This window comes from Emys orbicularis, chromosome 2 (assembly GCF_028017835.1).
Source record: "Emys orbicularis isolate rEmyOrb1 chromosome 2, rEmyOrb1.hap1, whole genome shotgun sequence".
Lineage (NCBI taxonomy): Eukaryota > Metazoa > Chordata > Testudines > Emydidae > Emys > Emys orbicularis.
In genome coordinates, this window is record NC_088684.1 from 165329824 (window position 1) to 165352560 (window position 22737).

The 22737-nt window shown below is 44.6% G+C and overlaps 1 protein-coding gene across 1 annotated transcript in view; it reads right to left on the reverse strand.

Annotated features, from left to right (window-relative positions):
* The window catches only part of ADCY2 (adenylate cyclase 2), a 456889-nt gene that overhangs the window by 236830 nt on the left and 197322 nt on the right, over positions 1–22737 (reverse strand). The window contains exon 4 of the mRNA XM_065398381.1: positions 1433–1582. Coding sequence (XP_065254453.1) covers positions 1433–1582 — 150 coding nt within the window. The remainder of the gene's footprint in view (positions 1–1432; positions 1583–22737) is intronic.

The following is a 22737-nucleotide window of genomic DNA, read 5'->3' on the forward strand; positions in this document are numbered from 1 at the left end:
ACACCAGCTCTATAACACTGGAGGATTCCTCTACCTTGGAGTGATCCTCCTGTGTGTCTGGCTACGGTCGCTTTGCTCCCACATCATGGCCCAAAGCAAGGATAATTCAGGGACAGTCTGGGGCATTATTACATGAAAAACACTGTGAGAAAATGTATACAGTAAAACATGCATGTTTATTACAACATTGCCAGCAACAAAACCACCTTAGCCAATGCTCCACGCTGCTAGTGGAACATTATAAATATCTGCTCCTACACAACCATGGACACAGCAGCACCTGATGCAGATTTTGCAACTGTCATTAAGGCTTTTCTTACTTCTGAGGCTTTACTACTGTAGTATGACCTACTTAGGGCTACCCTAAAAGTACAACCTGGAAACTTCGGCTACTATGGAATGTAACTGCCCACCAGAGCAAGGTTGGCAGGAGGAACATGTCACACCTATTCACAAGTGTTTGTACGGGCTTCTTGTGGCATCTAGATTCAATTTAAAGTGTCAGTGATGATCTTTAAAGCCCAGAATTGTCATGGTATTTATGAGACTGTCCCCTGGCCCTCTATCCTGTCATAAGAGTTAAGATCAGCTGGGAAACACTAACTATTGGAACATTAATTTGAATATTCCACTTCTGGCAGCAGGGATTTCTCAGCCCACGGCCCCCTTATTTTGAGTTCCTGATCCTTAACAGTTCATAAGAGTCTGAATCTAGTGACTTTTAGGGTAAGATGCAGTTATCTTGTTTAGCATCTGATGAGATATTTTGTGCTTTAAATTTTTGTAACTGTCAGGATGACAGGCACTATGGAAATTGAAAAAGAAAGAAAGAAAGAAAGAAAGAAAGAAAGAAAGAAAGAAAGAAAGAAAGAAAGAAAGAAAGATGTCAGCCTTTTATTCAGCTATTACAATAAGTGACAGATACTCTCATTATGAAATTCCCCCAGCTCTTTGTTATCCTACTTGAACCTTAGAACTATGTCACCTGACTCATCTGTATTGTAGATTGAAATACATTTTTAGGACAATACAGCAAGATTTTAGAGCAGTTCTGTTGGACAGGGAGAACGGATATTTCCCAAAGGCAAAAATCAACATCACATGGCTGATCCAATCAGAAGAAAACAACTGACAGTCCTGAATACAGGTTCTATGTAGTGCCTTCACCTTCCATTGCCACAAAATATTTTTCATAATGTAACTCAAGAGAAGAGGCTTAGATGATAACAGAAATAACAAGTAATTTTACATTCAGATAAAAAATGTGACAATCATTAAACAGATTTTGCATGGAGTTTAAAGCAAAACTTCCAGTGACTTAATCAATAAGCTTTCTTGTACTGACAAAGTGGATTATGCTCTGATAAACTGTTTTTTTTGTTTTTGTTTTGGAAAAGCAACAGAATGGACCAAGGTATGGGAATAACTTTACCTGCTGCCGCTTCTCAAATTCCAACTTAATGCGGGACTTGATGCAGTTGCAGGTGTCCTGATATGTCTGCTGCAAAGCAAGTTCCATGAGGTGCTTGTGGTATGCTCCTGCCAGGTTTCCACAGATAAAAATGATAGCATTTGCCAATATCTAAGGGGGTAAAAAAAGAACAGGCGAGTCAGTGAACTTCTTTAAATGAGATATCAGGAAATAATCACAAGCAGCAGCAAAATAGATTTTTGTAGTTAATGTGTTTTGTTCCTGCTTGAAGTTTATATTTAATGGACCTTCTCCTTTCAAAAAGCCCTATTAATTACAGTCACAAAATCCTCAGAGATTACTTCTTTTGTTTGTTTTTTCATTTTTTTAAAAACAACTTAGAACTCTGATGAACAAATGTGTTTGCCTGTTTTATGATATACTGAAAAAGGAATTCAATTCATGTTCTATGTGCAATATTGAGCATTAATTAGGTGCTGGCCTGCTTTACTACTGCTAAGTGACAGTCTTTGCTATTAATAACTATGTTATTGTTAAGGTCTTTCAATAGACCATTTTCTTTAGTACACCTCTACCCCAATATAACACAACCCGATATAACACGAATTCTGATATAACGCAGTCAAGCAGTGCTCCGGGGGGGCGGGGCTGCGCACTCCGGCAGATCAAAGTAAGTTCGATATAATGCAGTTTCACCTATAACACGGTAAGATTTTTTGGCTCCCAAGGACAGCATTATATTGAGGTAGAGGTGTAGTATAAAGTATGTATAATTTGTTAGGGAATAGCCAACAGGACTTTTGAAAAGAGAAATCATGCCTCACCAACCTATTATAATTTTTTGAGGGGGTCAACAAATATGGACAAGGATGCTCCAGTGGATATAGTGTACTTGGACTTTCTGAAAGCCTTTGACAAGGTCCCTCACCAAAGGCTCTTAAGCAAACTAAGAAGTTGTAAGATAAGAGGGAAGGTCCTCTCATGATCAGTAACTGATTAAAAAATAGGAAACAAAGGGTAGGAAGGCAGGATACCAGGCTAAATGGATCATTGATCTGATCCAATATGCCAGTCAGTTTTCAGAATGGAGAGAGGTAAATAGTGGTGCCTCCCAGGATCTGTACCGGGACCAGTGCTGTTCAACATATTCATAAATGATCTGGGAAAAGGTAAACAGTGAGGTGGCAAAGTTTGCAGATGATACAAAATAACTCAAGATAGTTAAGTCCAGAGCAGACTGTGAAGAGATACAAAGGCATCTCACAAAACTGGGTGACTGGGCTACAAAATGGCAAATGAAATCCAGTGTTGCTAAATGCAAAGTAATGCATATTGGAAAATATAATCCCAACTATACATACAAAACAATGGAATCTAAATTAGCTGTTACCACTCAAGAAAGAGATCTTGGAACCATTGAAGAAAGTTCTCTGAAAACATCCGCTCAATGTGCAGTGGCAGTCAAAAAAGCTAGCAGAATATTAGGAACCATTAGGAAAGGGATAGATAAGAAGACAGAAAATATCATAATGCCAATTTATAAATCCATGGTACACCTACACCTCGAAAACTGCGTGCATTTATGGTCACCCCATCTCAAAAAACCCCACATATATTTGAATTTTAAAAGGTACAGATAATTAAACAAAAATGATTAAGGATATGGAACATCTTCCGTATGAGGAGAGATTAAAAAGATTGGGACTGTTGATCTGGAAAAGAGACAACAAAGGAGGGATATGATAGCGGTCTATAAAATCATGAATGTTGTGGAGAAAGTGAATAAGGAAGTATTATTTATCCCTTCACATACTACAAGAACCAGGGCTCACCCAATGAAATCAATAGGCAGCAGGTTTAAAACTAACATATGGAAGTAGTTCTTCACACAACCCACAGTCAATCTTATTGCCAGGGGATGTTGTGAAGACCAAAAGTATAAATGGGTTAAAAAATGAATTAGATAAGTTCATGGAGAATAGGCCCATCAATACTATTACCAAGATGCTCAGGGATGCAACCCCATGCTCTGGGTGTCCCTAAGCCTCTGACTGCCAGATGCTGTGATTGGACAACAGGAAACGGATCACTTGATGGTTGCCCTGTTCCGTTCATTCCCTTTGAAGCATCTGGCATTGACCACTGTTGGAAGGCAGAATACCAGGCTAAATGGACCATTGATCTGATCCAACAGAACAGCAGAAACCACCTGGCACGTACTGGTGAATCTGTCCATAAAAGTTAAACTAAAAAAAATTGATAATTCATATTTTCAGATAATTAAAAATAGCAAATGGTAACATCCTCTTTTACATTTCTAGTTTAATGTTCATTTATGAATTTTTTAATATAAAAATAATTCATTGTATGAATACAGAACAGAGTTAACGTTGTTTTAAGGTGGATCTCTCTGTAGTGAAACTATGAAGGGGGGATGTAATATGTCTTTTAAAAATCAATTTAATCTGGCACCACAAAAACTCAAATGCCTTAATCATAATTGTATGGTTATTGCATGATGTCATTACAGGGCAAAGATAAGATATGAGTGCCCTAACTGTATATTTCTACATGGGGAAAGGGAAGGAGGGAACAGAGAGAGAGAGTAAGCAACATGAGAATGACTCTGTAGCCTGGTGGTTTTGCACACTGGTCTAGGATGTGGTAGACCCAGTGTTTAGTCCCCCCTACTCTAATGACTTTTTAATTATTTATCCACAGTTCAACAACTTCAACAGGGAGAGTGAGAGAGACCCACAAAACCCAGTGGTTAGAGCACTCACCTGAGAGGTGGCAGATCCCTGTTCAAATCGCTTCTCCTACACAGGTGGAGGTGGGATTTGAACTGCAAGTCTCCTACATCCCAGGTGAGTATCCTAACCATTGCACTAAAAGTTACGAGGAAGCGCCTCCTTGTCTGTTGAGTGTGAACTCAGTTGAGGGTTCCAATCCAGTAGGCATGCTCACCGGTCACCTACTGGATCAGGGCCCGCATGCAACTTAGATAGACAAATGCCTATCTTCCCCTGGTTTGTGAATTGTTCTGATGCATAGGCATGAGATAGGTGTCTGGGTGCCTAGTGGGAAGCAGCAAAGTGCACATGCTCAGAATCAGAAACACACTAGGGAGCTTTTACTGCAAAAACATAGGTGCCAAATTAGTTTAGGCACTAACCGGGTACAGTGGGATTTTTGTGAATCTCAGTGGATCCTAAACCTAGGACTTAGGCACCTAACTCCTTTTGTGTATCAGACCTTAGTGCTTGTTTTTTTGTGAAACTTAATGTTTCTAGCTCCAGGATAGTGGTGGGTGAGCCTCAAGAAATGCCTGGCAGCCTCCTACTTCGGTGATTCTTGGCTGTGATGTTCATCTATGTGTTGAATAATTCTGTTCTTTATTATAGTTTCGACCAATTTGCCTGGTACTGAAGCTATGTTTAAAAAACTTGGCTTCACATTAGCTATCCTCCAGTCATCTGGTACAGAAGCTGATTTAAGGGACAGGTACATAGCACAGTTATCAGAGAGGTAGCTGTATTAGCTTGTATCCACAAAAACAATAAAGAGTCCGGTGGCACCTTAAAGACTAACAGATTTATTTGGGCATAAACTTTCATGGGTAAAAAACCCACTTCTTCAGATGCATGGAGTGAAAATTACAGATACAGGCATAAATATATAGGGTGACCAGACAGCAAATGTGAAAAATCAGGATGGGGGGTGGGGGGGTAATAGGAGCCTATATAAGAAAAAGACCCCAAAATTGGAACTGTCCCTATAAAATCAGGACATCTGGTCACCCTATAAATATATATACTTACAAGTGGAGAACCAGTATACATGGCAGAGGGGCATTTCTGGCAAATGGTGTGGCGACACCATCAGAGGACCCAACCACATCTGAGTTCCTTCAGAATTCTTGGGTGAATACCATCTGGTCCTGGTGACTTATTACGGTTTAATTTATCCATTTGATCAAAACCCTCCTCTGCTGACACCTCAAGATGGGACAGTTCCTTGGATTTGTCACCTAAAAAGAATGGGTCAGGTTGGGAAATCTCACTCGCATCCTCTGCAGTGCAGACCAATGCAAATAATTCATTTGAGTTCTCCACCATGACCTTGTCTTTCTTGAGTGCTCCTTCAGCATCTCAATAGTCTGATGTTTGGCAGGAAATGTTTGGGCTAGTTTTTGAGTCTTTTGCTTAGTTGCTCTTCAAATACTCTTTTAGCCTGCCTAATTGTACTTTTCCACTTTACTTGTCAGAGATCATGCTTCTCTCCATTTTTTTCACTGGGATTTGACGTCCAATTTTTAGAGGATGCCTTTTTGCCTCCAAGCACCTCTTTTACTCTGTTGTTTAGCCATGGTGGCATATTTTTGGTCCTTGTACTATTTTTTTTTAATTTGAAGTATACATTTAATTTGAGCCTGTATTATAATGTTTTTTAAAATTTCCATGCAGGTTGCAAGCATTTCATTTTTGTGACTGTTCCTTTTAATTTACATTTCATTAGCTTCCTCATTTTTGTGTAGTTCCCCTTTCTGAAGTTAAATATTACTGTAGTGGGCTTCTTTGTAATTTCCCCTTCCCCATCAAGGATATCAAATTTAATTATATTATGGTTGCATGCACACAGAGTTTCTCTCTCAATTCTACCCCTCCTTACATGCCCCTGCTTGCACACACACACACCATTTCCCACTCTCTTTTGCACACACACACATTTCCTAGCATATGCAAACATACATAAACACACACGCTGTTCACCATTTGTCTTCTTCCTCCTGCATCCTCTACATTTCCCCCTCCACACGGACACACACAATGTTGCCTCCTTCCTTCTGTCCTCCCTGCTAAGTAGATTTGGAGCAATGGCTTTGGAAAGAAATAGCTGGAATTTAATGTCCATTTTTGCTGTTATTTTTCATAGCTGAAAGTGTATCTGTCAGTACTGTCTGGTACCAAATAGTTCCCTCAGAAAGACTCATTCAGAATTACCCTCTTTCGAAATGGCTGCCATTTCCCATTGTTCTCAGTGGGACTGAGGTTATATGCTGATGCCCACTTTCAAAATGGCTATCACCTCTCATTGTTCCCAGTGATAATTGGCCCAGGGATGATGGGGGCTTTTGTAAAGGCATCACTCAGTGCACTCTCTATTCACAGTACTGCATGCTAGGAATGTGCTGCTTTATTCAACTACATAGTGTAACCCTCTAACTCCCTTACCATAAGCTGGGCCCAGCCAGGACTAAAGATTGCATCCCAGAAGTGTTGCTGCCTTATTGGCAGGCAACCCTCCCTTGAGCAGATAGGAGGCTGGAGAGAGCAGCAGCCCCAGATGTTCCAAAAAAGGGGAGCTCTGATGGGCTCTTTACCCCACAGACCAGTAGGGTTACCACCTTTGAAATTGAAAAATAACCCAGCACACCCCCATGTAAGGCAAGCGTGCTGCAACCTCAACCCCCAACTACAAGGCAACTCTACAACCTCCCCCTTCAACAGCCACTTATAGTCTGCAGCGAGATAACAAATATAGTTAAGATTGATAACATTGCATGTTTCCTCACTCTCAGGTGACTCAAACCCTCTCTCACATACAGGCACGATGCACTTGCCTGTTGGTGGGCTAACAGTTGCTGTATTTTTAACAGTTTTGATCTATTATTGCTTAAACTCCGGAAGGGGAACACTGCAGTATCTTTAGCTGGACACAGAAACTTTTAACATTATATCTCCCAGTGTACTGGGATAATAATGCAAACCTTCAAAATATTAAAAAGCGTTTAAAAAAACCTGGCAGATTAAATGATTTTTCTGGAAACTGGCAAATCCATTAAAAAAAAAAAAAAAAAGGCTAGCCAAATACCAGCCAGGTGGTAAACCCAGAGACCAAATGCCTGTGAGAGAGGACACAGGCCTTCTCCCCGGGGTGTCAGCTGAAAGGAAAGAGAGAGGGAAAGCAATGAAGAGAGCCAGAAATGGAGGGAGCTCCCAGCTCCCCTCACAGACTGACTGTTTTTACTATGTTCCCAATCCACATTTGGGAAACTCTGCCAAGTGAAGTTTCCCTAGGGCCTGCCACACCATTGTGAAGGAAATGACAGCCCGACAGACAGTGCAGCTGACTGCCGCAGCTGTCACCACCTATAGCCTGATCACTAAGTTACTTCAGCCAGGAGGAAGAGCAGAAAGCTTATATCTAAGCTTGTTACCACAATGTGAGGAGGATTCAGACCATCCCTTGGAGCTGAAAAGCTATTTCTGAAACCCAGACAGCTCTGCAGATCATTGGATCCCCAGACAAGACAAACAGCGGGAACAGTGCCTACAGCAGCTACTGGTGCCTCACCAACAGGGACCTGGACTGGGGACTGACATGTTACAGGTAGGGTTGCCAATTCTGGTTGGACATATTCTTGGAGGTTTCATCACATGACAGAATCTTTGATTAAAGTTTAATCTTTAATGATAAATAGCCATTCTTTCTAAAATAAAATTAAGTTTGTGCTTAAGGTGAGCAAATTATCAAACAGAAACGTTCTGACAAACATGGCACCAGGGAATTTCAATTTGGTCTGTAATTCTACTCAAGTTTTTCAGACATATCATGAACTTTTACATCCATGAATAAAATTCTGCACTGTTTTCATGCTGTCTACATTACATCACAGCTACAAACACTAATGGGAGATACTGTGCCCCTGGGAGTTGTCATTAGAAGTAGCCCAAAACTAGCTCCCTTATTTCAACTCTCCTCTCAGCTTTGTGAGTGCCTTTTTAAAATGAGACCAGAACCAGGCATACTGGAAAACAAGTAAGTCTTTTGCAGGGAGAATCATTAGGAATGCCTGAGTTACATAACAAAGCACAAGGGTTGCTATGGCTTATACTTTTTTATCCTAGGTAGGGTGACTGCAAATTATATTCTTATTATTCTTATTTTTCCCATAAATGTGAAATCCCTTCATAAATCCTGCTAAGTGCTTGAGTTGTTGGGGCAAGGAGTTTTGCAGAGTCATTATGCATCGTGCAAGAGTATTTCCTTTTATCTGTTTTAAATTTGTCTTGATGTATCTTTGTTAGTCTATTCCAGGGGTCGGCACCGTTCGGCATGCAGCTCGCCAGGGTAAGCACCCCGGCGGGCCGGGCCAGTTTTATTTACCTGCTGATGTGGCAGGTTCGGCCGATCGCGGCCCCCACTGGCTGCGGTTCGCCGTCCCGGGCCAATGGGGGCGGCGAGAAGCCGCGGCCAGCACATCGCTCGCCCGCGCCACTTCTCGCCACCCCCATTGGCCCGGGACGGCGAACCGCGGCCAGTGGGGGCCGCGATCGGCCGAACCTGCCGCGTCAGCAGGTAAATAAAACTGGCCCGGCCCGCTAGGGTGCTTACTCTGGCGAGCCGCGTCCGAACATTGCCAACCCCTGGTCTATTCATTATTTTGTATACCTCTATTGTGTCCACTCTCATTAGTCTTCTCTTTAGAGTAAATATTCCTAAACTCTGTAATCTCTCTTCAACAAGGACCACTTCCTTCAAAACATAATCTCATGCTCAGATTTTACTGAGTCCTTATTCCAAGAAAAATCCAACTGATTTAATTGCCCAGGTACTGCCTTCACAATTTGTCCCCAGAGGAGAAATATAGCTATAATCCCAAAGAAATACTTTGAGGATAAGATTTTCAAAAGTGCTCAGCATTGCAAAATTCCCATCAATTTCAGAGCCTTTTTGAAAATCCCACCCTAAATTTATCTGCTCTTAAACATTATCAAGACAGCTAGATAACCCACTTGAGCCACTTAATTTGGTAAATGAACCCTAATAGACATTAAAAATGTGCTAAACAGCCAAAACCTATGTATAGTCTTCATATTGGTACTGGATCTAAATTCACAGCAGGTTGAATACATTTTAAGTATGACTGATTTTCTGTAAAAGGAGCTAGGATTTGCCCGCATATCATTCAAAACCTATAACATAACATATTATAACATAATATAAACGTTGGCATACTACGAGAAATTAAGCATTCAGTGTTTTGGTAATGTTTTATTTCCATCTATGTGATTTGAATTTTTAAGGGTGACGATATCACCAATCCCCTCCTTAAAGGAAATGGCTAGAACTAAAAACATCAATAGGAGAGGAAAGATGGTCAAGGTGCTAATCTAGAACTTTGAAAACCTAGGTCCCATTCCCTACTCTGCCACAGACTTCCTGTGTGGGCAAGCCACTTACTGCTACATTCACAGTGTGGCCTTATGCATCTAACTGCCACTTTACGTGCCCAGGTCCAACATTTAGGCACCACTGATATTCACAAAGCCGTCACTCAGACGATACCTACATTTCCACTGGTAACGCACCTAAATTTCTGTTGCTGAGCATGCGCATAGCCACCTAATTCCTGACACCGCCAAGCAGCTTGGTGCCTCACTCACGCTTAAGCCTCAGCAGAATTCACAAACTAGACATTCATCCACTTCTCACCTGTGGCGCATGTTCAACAGCTGCCTAATCACATGCCTACCAGAATGGGCTCCCACAAGAGGAGGTGATGAAAATGGTGTTGTCCCCTGATAGCCCAGTGGCTAGCGCACTCACCTAGGATGTAACAGACCTGGGATCATCCTGTCTGGTTGATTTGGAGCAGGGATCTGAATGCAAGTTTCCCAGGAGAATGGCCCAATCACTGGGTTTTTCTGGGGGTAGATCTCTCTCAATCCCTACTGTTGAATCTGTTCCACCTTGTATACATAATTGAATATTCATTGGGCTAGAAAAGAGAATGTGAGAATGACTATATAGCCTAATGGTTAGTGCATTCTCCTGAAAGACCCAGATTCCAGTCCTCCTCCAATGATATTTAAGTATTTTATACAAAGTGGAATAGCTTCAAAAGACAGAGAGCCCCAGCCTAGAATACTCCATATTCCAATGGCTTCGACACTCACCTGGGAGGGGGAGAGATCTGGATTCAAGTCCCTGCTCTGAGTCAGGCAGTATGGGGATGTGAACCTCTGACTCCCATCTGGTAGAAGATTACTCTAACCATGGGACTAAAGGATGGGGGCAATGCTTCCTTCTCCTGCATTATTCTTGAGAAAGGGCTGACCTGGCTTAGGTGCCTAACTCCAGGAAGCTTAGGCCACATCTATCTCCTCAGCATTTCCTGTGGAATGACTTAAGCAGCTTAGTATGCTGGCTTCTGGGAATCCCTTTTTAGGTGCCTAACTCTCCCACTGCATTGTATAGGTAACCTGGGTGCCTGACTTGTGGCTGTGAATTCCCCTAGGCAGAAGAGCATCTAAAACATAGGCACTGCATTACACAGTGTTGCAACACCTAACCCCCCTTGTCACTCTAGACCCTAGTCTCTCTGTGCCTCTCTGTTACTTCCCTACTTCACAAGGGTGTTGTGAGGATAAAATACATTAAAGATTGTGAGGTGCACAGACACTGCAGTAATGGGGACCATATAAGTACAATAGATCACAAAGATTTATTAAAGCTCCGGGTTTTTTTTTTTACCACCTCTCTTTTTCCCATACTCCCCTACACCCAGAGATATGTATTCAAGGATAATTTTAAGCAAAATATATGGTCTTTGAGTAAAATGTAATTCAAAACACCAGCACAGGCTTTAATGCTATTTTGTCTACAAAATGCTGCTGACTTGAAAGCATATTCAAAGTTATTTTCAGCCAAGAATCAAGTCACAGCAGTATATCGGAGATGCGGTCTTATATGTATATTCCTCTTTTCATGAGAATGGAAAATGTCCTGTTCTTCCCCATTTCCCTCCTATGAAAGAAAAACAAATATATCTTCCTCTTTCAGAAAGACACCAATAGTATGATGAAGAAAATTAACAAGTTGCTTACATGGAAATTGGAAATGAAATAACTAGATCATTTGTATTTCACACTGTTAGTTATTTCAGTGCAAGTCTGTGTGTGAACACTAATTTTCGTTTAAGACTGCCTTTCACGGGGTTGATACACCCCGTTGTGGGGCACAGGGCCATATAAAGAAGAAAGCAGGGGTTGAGGGCCAGAAATCTATCCCCTGGTCAGTGACTCAGACTTCGGGGCCAGAGTCGATGCAGCCTCCCTGGCCTTTGGAGCAGTGGGGCCTAGAGACCGGGGCAGTGGCACCTGCTTCTTCAGACAGTGACCACATCCAGTTTTGGGTGGGGCATGGGGTTAGGGGAATAGGCCTGCCCTACACTCCACTGGGTCCCAACCCAGGGCCCCGAGGATCTGATATTCCTGTGTTCAGTCTTGGTCTCTCGCTGCAAGAATCCTGTTCCCTGAGTCACTTCCTACCCTTACTTCCAGCATTGGTAGTCTCCTGCATCAGCGGTCTCTTCTCTGCCATCCTCGGTGGTCAACTGGGTATCTGCAGTGGCCTCAGGGAGGGATAGCTCAGTGGTTTGAGCATTGGCCTGCTAAACCCAGGGTTTAATCCTTGAGGGGGCCACTTAGGGAATGGGGGTGTTTATTAAAAAAAAAAAAAACAACAACAACACACCACACACACTGGGGATTTGACCTGCTTTGAGCAGGGGGTTGGACTAGATGATCTCCTGAGGTCCCTGATATTCTATGACCTCCACAGCCAGGGGCTCCAGCAGCTTCCTGGCAGGAGTTTGCAACATACATCTGCTCTCCTCCTCAGTCAGCCCAAACTGAGCTGAGTGACTGGAGATTTTCATCAGCAGTGTCCACAGGTCCACACCAGCAACCTAAACATGCACATGCTCCACTACGAAGGCATATAGGGAGGGGACCCACCACCACTCCAAATCCTTCTCAACCATGAAAGTGACACCAAGACAGAGGGGAAGGTGGGTGGGTAGCGGAGCAGTCCTAGAGACACACATCTCAAAGAACTCCAGTTACTGTACAAGGTAAGTAATATCTCCTTCTTAGAGTAGTGTCTTGGAAATCGTGTAACCTTCTGTTATGAGGGCTCGAAATTGTCCTCTCTGATCTTGTGGCAAGTATACAATAAAGGATGAACATTTAGAACAGTTCATAAAATCAGATTTCGGCATCAGGGCTTAGTAATATTCTACTTAGTAATATTCTAATTGCAGTATGGCAGAGAAGAGGCTTTTTTGTTCCAGTCTTTTTTCCATTCATTGATTGCCTCCATATCCATAGAGTTGGGTGCAGGATGGGAAAATAAATATTCTGAGTGTTTGGGAGGGATGCAGTACTTTTTGTCTTCCCTTCAGCATGTAGGTGGTGTGGTAGCTTGCCACACAGAATAGGGTTAGCAGACCACCATTGATGGGCATGGCAATTTGGCCTTGAGGAGATGTCTGAAGTATGTTGGGGCTGCTGCATCTTCTCCAATGGGATGTGCAGGGCCTCTGCTACATGCCTTCATAAGGTCCTGAAAGGCCTTGAAATTGTCAGCATAAGATGGTGGGGGAGGCATGACAGCCTTCTCTGGTGGGGAGGAGGATTTGTGGGATGGCGATGTTTCTTCTTCCATGGGGGTTCTTGCCCCCTGTAAGATCCTGCTGTGTAGAAAGATCCAAGGGCAGTAGCTGTTACTCTTGACATGCCCCTTTATGACATGGACTCTGTAGAAATGGCCACCTTAAGGGGCCCAGGGGTTCCAATAGGCCCACTGTGGTGGGGTGCAAAGGAAAAGGGCAGGACCACACTGTTGTCCTTGTCAATGCTGCGTGTGTCCCCTGCTACAATTTACAACATCAGGGTGTACCCCAAGTGAAGAAGGTTGAAAAGGGGAACTCTGTATAGATATTCACAAATCTGATGAGGTGTCATCTCCTGTGTTAATTTGAGGTGGCAACTGGTGTTGGTACAGGTGGTCAAATTGGTACTGGGATCTGAAAGGGATCTGTAATTGAATCGGTACTGGGTGATGTTGATATGAAGGTACCAGATGGTGTGAGTTGGTACTGGCTGGTGTCTGTGTATCCTCAAAGAGGGACTGGAGGACATGATGGTACCAAAGGATAAGACATCGTTGAAGATGGTAGTGGAGGGTAAGTAGCCTCCGGGAGATGAGATGGTACTAGTGGGGAGTGACTCTCAGTACCCCTCAGTAATGGTGTCTCAGGCTTCTCAAGATCTGAAGGCCTGCATGGATCAAAAGCCTGAACAATACCAGGGACTCTGGGTAAGAAACATCGGGAATCAGAATACCTAGTGGTACCAGAGACAGTACTGAAGTATGATCAGTGCCTCCTTCACATGTGGTTGCTGGAAGTGGTACTGATGATGACTTCAGTATGGCTCTGGAGTCCTTATGTTTTAGAAGCACAGAGTCAATGCTGATATGTGTGTAAAATATATGATATTTTAAGTAGTTTTCCAAACAGTTTCTCAATATGGGGCATGATCATCTTAGCCGGTGCTTTGGTCTCGGTACTGGATGGGATGGGTGCCTCAGTCATACCTGTAATGAAACACAAGGTCTCCTAAGACCCAGATTTAGGAAGTGACTTTCCCTTTCTCTTCTCCTGCTGTGGGAAAGAGGGTCTTCTCTTCTTCTATGGTTTAAATGGTTCTGAAGAGCCCCTAGGGTCTGCTTACTGTTGCAGTAGAGACAGCTGATAGTGCTCTGTGGATCTGATGTACAGGGTAGGAGGGACTTGGATCCTGTGGGTCTCTGGGTGTGCTCTATTAACAGAAGTTTGAGCCTGTCCTCCTTCAATTTTTTTAATGTGTTCTTAAAGCCTGAGCAAATCTTATTTAGAGGGGATGTGAGATTCCCCAAGGCAGTGGAGGCAGCATGCAGGGGAAAGACCTACGGCAGGTCTAGCAGAGTTTGAAGCCCGGGGTCTTGGGCCACAAGCAATTGAGAAGGAACTGGAGTGGTGGCAGATCCACCCCTCCCTACATGCCCGCATGTGCAGACCTAAGGATACTGCTGGTAAAAATCTCTTATCGAGAGTGCATGGGCATGCACACATCCTAATGTGGATCACCCACAGGGACACTACTTAAAGAAGAACTATTCTGTGTTCCCATATGTAAGTCATTCAAAAATGCAGGTAAATCTGTGATACACAGTATTGTTTGCATGTCATATGCTGACATAACAATGTCATAACAAGTCACTATATGTATCCAAAAATAAATATTCATGTAATTCTTATAGATTATCTCCCTAATGTATTTAGCTAACACTCACTGTAAGTATAGTTACACTATACCCATCATCTTTAAAACACTTCAGTTGCAAGTTATATTTTACAGTATTTAGAACACAGCAAATGACATACATCTTCTGGTTACAAAGTGAGATTCAGAGTTATTCCCGACACATTTAGACATATTTGGGCAAAACATAAAAGTGACATTTGGTTAAGCATTGAAAAGAGAATCGTGGGTCCGGTTTTTTTAGCTACGACGTGCAATTATCATGATTGTGTGCACAAATTGCATTACTGAATGCACAAATTACCAGAATTGGTCAATTAATAACAACACTTATATCTTCTATATCACCTTTCATGTATAGACCTTAAAGTGTTTCACAAAGGACAGTAAGCATCCATGTTCCCATTTTACAAAAGGCAAAGAAAAATGAAGTGACTTACACAAAGTCACACAGCAGGTGAGCAGCATTAGGAACACCTGCTGTGTGACTATCCTGAACTCCTGACTTCCAGGTCCATGCATATGTGCTGAGCCATGCTACCTCCTAATGCCCATGGCACTCATTAACCTTCCTCTTAACTTTTAATCTGCAAGACTAGCAACTGAAATGACCCAAAAATCGGGACTCTCCCTATAAAATCGGGACATCTGGTCACCCTATGTGTGACCAAGGGCTGTAATGTTGAACACTTGAGTTTTGTTGTTCATTATGCTCTAATTGACAGATTAGAATAATTTTTCACTGTAAGGCCTGTTTTAAGAGATCTTTTGTCACTGTGTGTGAATAGACCAATTTTTATTTTATTTTTTAAAAGCCTGGGGGGGGAAATAATCTAGCATGAGCAACCATAATGATCCATTACACTGAACACCAGCAGGGTTTGACCCCTTGACCCCTTGACTTTTAGCTCCCCAGCACAGAACTCTACCATTGGAGTTAAATTAGTAACTACTATCCTCTATATAGAGCATACATACACTAATGGGGGACATAAGCATTCTGCTAGTCAGTTACACTGGTATTTGCTAGGCCTTGGCTACACTTGCGAGTTGCAGCGCTGTAAAGCCACCCCCAGCGCTGTAACTCACTCCCCGTCCACACTGGCAAGGCATTTGCAGCGCTGTATGTCCGTGGTTGCAGCGCTGCATGTACTCCACATCCCCAAGAGGAATAGCGTGTATTGCGCTGCCGCTGCAGTGCTGCGGCGCCAGTGTGGCCGCCCAATGCGCTGTGACTGGCCTCCAGAAGTATTTTGCAGTATCCCACAATGCCTGTTCTAGCCACTCTGGTCATCAGTTCAAACTCTACTGCCCTGGCCTCAGGTAAACAACCATGTGACCCACCCTTTACATTCCCCGGGAATTTTAAAAATCCCCTTCCTGTTTGCTCAGCCAGGCGTGGTGTGGAGTGCTATCAGCGAATCTTTCCAGGTGACCATGCCTCCACGCGCCAAGCGAGCCCCAGCATGGAGCAATGGCGAGTTGCTGGACCTCATCAGTGCTTGGGGGGAGGAAGCTATACAGTCCCAGCTGCGCTCCAGCCATAGGAATTACGATACCTTCGGGAAGGTATCAAAGGACATGATGGAAAGGGGCCATGACCGGGACGCCCTGCAGTGCAGGATTCAAGTGAAGGAGCTGCGGAGTGCCTACCGCAAAGCCCGCAACGCAAACGGCCGCTCGGGTGCTCCCCCCGCGACCTGCCGATTCTACAAAGAGCTGGATGTGATATTTGGGGTTAACCCCAGCTCCACTCCGAGCACCACCATGGACACTTCAGAGCCGGTGTGGAGGGGGAGGAGGAGGAGGAAAACGGGAGTGAGGGTGGTGGGCCGGATGGAGACACCCCGGAATCCCTGGAGCCATGCAGCCAGGAACTCTTCTCGAGCCAGGAGGAAGGTAGCCAGTCGCAGCGGCCAGTACTTGGTGGAGGACAAACAGAAGAGCAGGTTCCCAGTAAGCGTTTTTTTTTTTCCGGGAAGGAATTTTTTCGGTGCGGGCTCTTTGGGAGAGGAGAGTTAGGCATGCATGCCTAGATGCGGAATAGTGCATTGATGTGGTTTATCACATCGCGGTAATCGGCCTCGGTAATCTCCTCGAATGTCTCATCCAGAACGTGTGCAATGCGCTTGCACAGGTTTATCGGGAGAGCCACCGTGGTCCTTGTCCCAGCCAGGCTAACGTGTCCGCGCCACTGTGCAGCGAGGGGCAGGGGGACCATTGCTGCACACAGGCAAGCTGCATATGGGCCAGGGCGGAAGCTGCATTGCAGTAGAAGACCCTCCCTTGCTTCCCAGGTCACCCTCAGCAGCGAGATATCGTCCAGGACAAACTCCTGTGGAAAATGTTGGGACAGTGTTCAGTGTAGGTGCCCCCTGAAGCTGTTAGCTCTCCCCAAGGCACAGAAACCCAAAGGACAGTGCAGCCCTGAAACAATCAGTCCCCCTTACTCACCATTTTGAGGCTCCTGTGGGATATGTGTGCTCTGTTTCGGACGGGAAAATTATGCTATTGTGTAGACCCTGTGTGTTTTCTACTCCTTAAGTGCGGGGGGAATCATTACTCTGTCTGGTATAAACAATGCTGCCTCTGTTAAATGTTGCATTTTGCCTATACAGCTGCATGAACCTTGAGACCTCAGCCGTCCCTCTTATCGCCTGCTCAGAGACTGCAAAGACTCAGGAAGAGACCGCGAAAAAGCAAAGAAGACATGCTGCAAGAAGTGATGCGGCAATCTATTAAAGAGAATGAGAAAGCACAGAACTGGAGGGAGAGAGAAAGCAGGATCCGCCAGGAAAACGCAGCGCACCGGCGGCAAAGCACGGATCGGCTCATAAGCATCCTGGAGCGCCAAGCAGACACTATCCAGGAGCTGGTAGCCATGCAGAAGGAGCAGTACCGCAAGCGCAAACGCCACCCCCCCACAGCCCTTGTCCCAAAACTCTTTCCATTGTGCCCCACTGTCACCTCCAACCCACTTTCCCCAACTTCCGTGTTCTTCACACCACCAGCTGCCTCCAACACCAGTATCTTCACCACCCAGCCCTGAAAACCACGACCCTTACCCTCTGCACTCAACCCCCATCACCATGCAGTATAGCTATCCTGAAGTGCAGCACTCACTGCACAGCACACCAGACAGGACATAAGCGAATCTGTGATTGTACCGTTCCCCACTCCACCCCCTTGTTGCTTTTCAATAAATAAATTTGTTTTCTTTTCAATAAATGGATTTCTTGGCTTTGAAAACATTCTTTATTATTGCATAAAGTAAAAGACTCTTTAGTCCAGGAAATAAACAGGCACTGCAAGTCTGCTTGTCTGCTTAGCAAACACTGATTCCTAAAGATTGGAACTACTGCACTTCACTCCCATGCAGGGCACCAGATATCACTGCTGGTTTTCAGCCTCAAATTGCTCCCTCAAGGCATCCCTAATCCTTGCAGCCCCGGGCTGGGCCCCAGTAATAGCCCTGCTCTCTGGCTGTGCAAATTCAGCCTCCAGGTGTTCAACCTCGGAGGTCCATGCCTGAGTGAAACTTTCACCCTTCCCTTCACAAATATTATGGAGGGCACAGCACACGGCTATAACCGCGGGGATGCTGTTTTCGGCCAAGTCCAGCTTCCCATACAGAGATCACCAGCGGCCCTTTAAACGGCCAAAGGCACACTCCACAGTCATTCGGCACCAGCTCAGCCTGTAGTTGAACCATTCCTTGCTGCTGTCAAGGCTCCCTGTGTAGGGTTTCATGAGCCACGGCATTAACTGGTAAGCGGGATCTCCAAGGATCACAATGGGCATTTCGACTTCCCCTACCGTGATCTTCCACTCTGGGAAAAAAGTCCCGGCCTGCATCTTCCTGAACAGCCAAGTGTTCCGAAAGATGCGTGCGTCATGCACCTTTCCAGGCCAGCCTGTGTTAATGTCAATGAAACGCCCACGGTGATCCACAAGTGCCTGGAGAACCATAGAGAAATACCCCTTCCGATTAACGTACTCGGATCCTAGGTGGGGTGGTGCCAGAATAGGAATGTGCGTCCCATCTATCGCCCCTCCACAGTTAGGGAACCCCATTTATGCAAAGCCATCCACTATTTCCTGCACGTTACCCAGAGTCACGGTTCTTCTGAGTAGGATGCGATTAATGGCCCTGCAAACTTGCAACAACATGATTCCAACGATCGACTTTCCCACTCCAAACTGGTTTGCGACCGACTGGTAGCTGTCTGGAGTTGCCAGCTTCCAGACTGCAATAGCCACCCGCTTCTCCACTGGCAGGGCAGCTCTCAATCTCGTGTCCTTGCGCCGCAGGGTGGGGGCGAGCTCCTCACACAGTCCCATGAAAGTGGCTTTTCTCATCCGAAAGTTCTGCAGCCACTGCTCGTCATCCCAGACTTCCATGACGATGTGATCCCACCACTCGGTGCTTGTTTCCCGAGCCCAAAAGCGGTGTTCCACGGTGCTGAGCATGTCCGTGAATGCCACAAGCAATTTCGTGTCGTACGCATTACTCGGCTCGATAGCATCGTCGGACTCCTCACTCTCACTGTCACTTTGGATCTTAAGGAATAGTTCGACAGCCAAACGTGACATGCTGGCGAGATAAGTCAGCATACGCCTCAGCAGTTCGGACTCCATTTCCTGCAGACAAAAGATTGCGCTGCACAGAAACCGTTGAAAGATGGCGCCAAAGGTGGATGGAAACAAAGGGATTTCTGGGATGCAAAGCGATGCATCACGAGTCATTGGGACAGGACCCAGAATTCTCCGCACCCACGCCCCCTTCCCACAACCCATGGCGCCAGAATGGGAAGAGGTGCTCTGTGGGATAGCTGCCCATAATGCACCGCTCCCAATGGCGCTGCAAATGCTGCAAATGTGGCCACGACAGTGCGCTGGGCAGCTGTCAGTTTGGACAGACTGCAGCGCTTTCCCTACTCAGCTGTACGAAGTCAGGTTTAACTCACAGCGCTGTACAGCTGCAAGTGTAGCCAAGGCCCTAGACAGCAGTAGAATATTGAGGGTCAGGATTCCTGATTATGGAAGGGGAGTACTGCCTGCTTGTTAGGGCAGTAATTAGTGATGGGGTTGGTGTGTTCGATCTGAAATGCAATATAGATGATGAATGAGTCATGGGACAAAAGTAGTAAAACATTTCCTAAGTTTGAAAGGGGGAGATTCTGACCCACACTAGTGAAAGATTTTAGATCACTGGATCATCCTTCAATGGTGTTTCATGGTGAGATATGGGATCTTCATAACAATGGAAAGGGGAAACTCCCTATTTCTTCGCTCCCTCCTGACTTCTAACATTCAAAAAGTATAGGCAGCTTTAAAAGCTGCTATTAGAAATACATGTTTTTTACAAAGATTATTACAGAAAAGTTTTCTCCTTTCCTACAAATGTGAAATTACTTCTCCATAATAAAGATGTCTCAAGGTTCATCACAGGCAATATTGAAGCCTTGACAGGTTTACGGTTTTGTATCTCATGGAATAACAGGGCTAGAAACAAGAATGCATACGTTTAGAATGCAAGGAATCCTGTGTTCCCATTTGATAAAGCTTATTGTTTTAAAGTCTTTAAAATTCATGACATTATTATTAAGGCTGCGAGTTTGCCTGCAGGCACCACCCCTGCAGCTCCCATTGGCCATGGTTCCTGGCCAATGGGAGCTGCAGAGCCGGCACTTGGGGTGAAGGCAGTGTGCAGAGCTACCTGGCCACGCTTCCACCTAGGAGCTGAGCGAGGGGATGTTGCTGCTTCCGGGGAGGTATGAAGCCAGGTAGGGAGCCTGCTGGACATGCCAATGCCCCCCCAGCACCTGCGGTGCCTCCGGGCCGCCCCCCCCCACCAAGATTTAGTCAGGGGTATATAGTAGAAGTCATGGACAGGTCACGACAGTGAATTTTTGTTTACTGCCCATGACCTGTTCATGACTTTTGCTAAAAATACCTGTGACTAAAATGTAGCCTTAAGCAATTTTATAAATCTTTAAAAGAGTCTAAAGCGGTGGTGTCCAAACTTTTCCTGTCGTGCCCTCCCCCTTACCAGTAATGGAATCTGTCCGCGCCTCCCCCATTCCATTAATGCACAGCCAAAGCTTCCTCCACAAAGGAGCTTGGGCTGAAGGCACAGACGGGGTCAGAACTGGGAATGGGGGAGGAGCTGGGTCTAGAGATGGAGCTGGCCCGGGGGTGAAGAGTGAATGAGGGCAGACCTGGTTTGGGGGCAGAGCAGGGGGCAGAGTGGAGTGGCAGCTGGATCTGGGCTGGGGGCTGAGCAGGGGGTGGAATGGAGCTGCAGCTGGAGCCGGAGATGGGCTGGGGGCGGAGCTGAACTGCGGCTGGGGGCAGAGCAGGGGGCTGAGTAGAGCCGAGCTGGGGATCGAGTGGAGCTGCAGCTGGGGGCAGAGCTGTTCTGGGGGCAGAGAAGCTCCCTGCCCCCCGGGGTGTGCCCCACAGTAGTGCGGCACACCCCTCCAAATGTTCCTCCATGCCCCCCTATGGGGGTTTGGGGGTGTGACCCACAGTTTGGAGACCACTGTTCTAAAGTGTATAATTTAGATGAACAAACAATGTTAAATAAATAAATATATTTGTCTCTCCAACAGGCCTGGCTTTACAGGTGGAGAATATGAAAACCAGTGCAACTAAAAATTTTCAAAACTCTATAAAATATTTGAGTAACAGAGGGGTAGCCATGTTAGTCTGAATCTGTAAAAAGCAACAGAGGGTCCTGTGGCACCTTTAAGACTAACAGAAGTATTAGAGCATAAGCTTTCGTGGGTGAATGTCCACTTCATCAGACGCAAGGCGTCTGCTCCAAGCTTATGCTCCAATACTTTTGTTAGTCTTAAAGGTGCCACAGGACCCTCTGTTGCTTTTTATAAAATATTTATAATTCTCTGAAATAGTTTCTTTACAAATTGTGGCATATATACAAGACCTGATGGTGGAGCAAAAAGGCTTTATTTGTGCTCTTTGAGAAAACATTCTTGTGGCTATTTTGTTTTTAAATCACAACTATTTGATTCTGCTCAGAAGTCTGTAATATTAGAGTAATCCCAGTGGAGATGGATTAGTGAGGAAAGCAAAGAAAGCAAAGTTGAAAGACTATATAACAAGGGTAATATGTTCAGGCTTCCACGTGTCAGTAAGCATGAGAGCTACTGCATTATGCATGAGCCTCATTCTAAATGTGAAATGAGCAGGAGTGCCTGAAAATAAAAAATTACAGTAGAAAACAGAGAGGGCCTTTTTCAGCAATTCTCATTTGCTGAGCCATGGTCTCAGGCTGACAATATTATCCAGACAGTAAAAAGTTTTAGTAACAAAATGAAGATAAATACACATTGTATGAAATGGACACAGAACATAAATCTGAAGACAATACAACACCCATGCTTTTACATTTAAAGATGAAGTCAATAATACACTCTCAAATGGAAACGCCCTGGAGGGATCATTGCTTATGAGCTGCGTAGAGCCATTAATCACCATTTCTGTTTTGTTCAGCTTCACCTTCATAAAGTCGTGGGGTATCCAAGGCAAAATAACCAGAATATAAATAGTCAAAGTCATGCCTTCATTGTGATAGCTGGATGGAAGAGTAAATTATACAAGTATTATCTGCATAGCTATGAAAAATAGATTATAGTTCATATGACTGAATCTATTGAAGCATGTAAATGGTAAAATGAAGAGCCCCCAAACAGATCCTCTAAGGGACAACAAAAGGAAAGGATGAAGGAATTGATCTGTAATGACCAGAAGGTGCTGTTTCAGAAGTGTATGAAATATGACAAGCCATATCAGGCCTGTACCAGTCAGCCTGACATGGACTCTGAACATGTGAAAAGAATATGGTGTTCTACTGTTTCCAAGGCCATCGAGTGGTCCAACAACAGCAAAAGTGACATTATGATAGCATATAAGCACTTAACAAATCTTCAGTGTATTTATTCTCAGAGGAACAGAAGTCCTATTATACCCATTTTACAGACAAAGGCACAGAGAGACTAAGTGATGTACCTAAGGGCATACAGAAAGTCTGTAGCAGAGTGGGGATTTGAGTCCAGGTCTCCTAAGTCCAAAGCTCGGACCCCCACCACTCGACCACCCTAGGACCAACTCTTTGGATCTATGTGA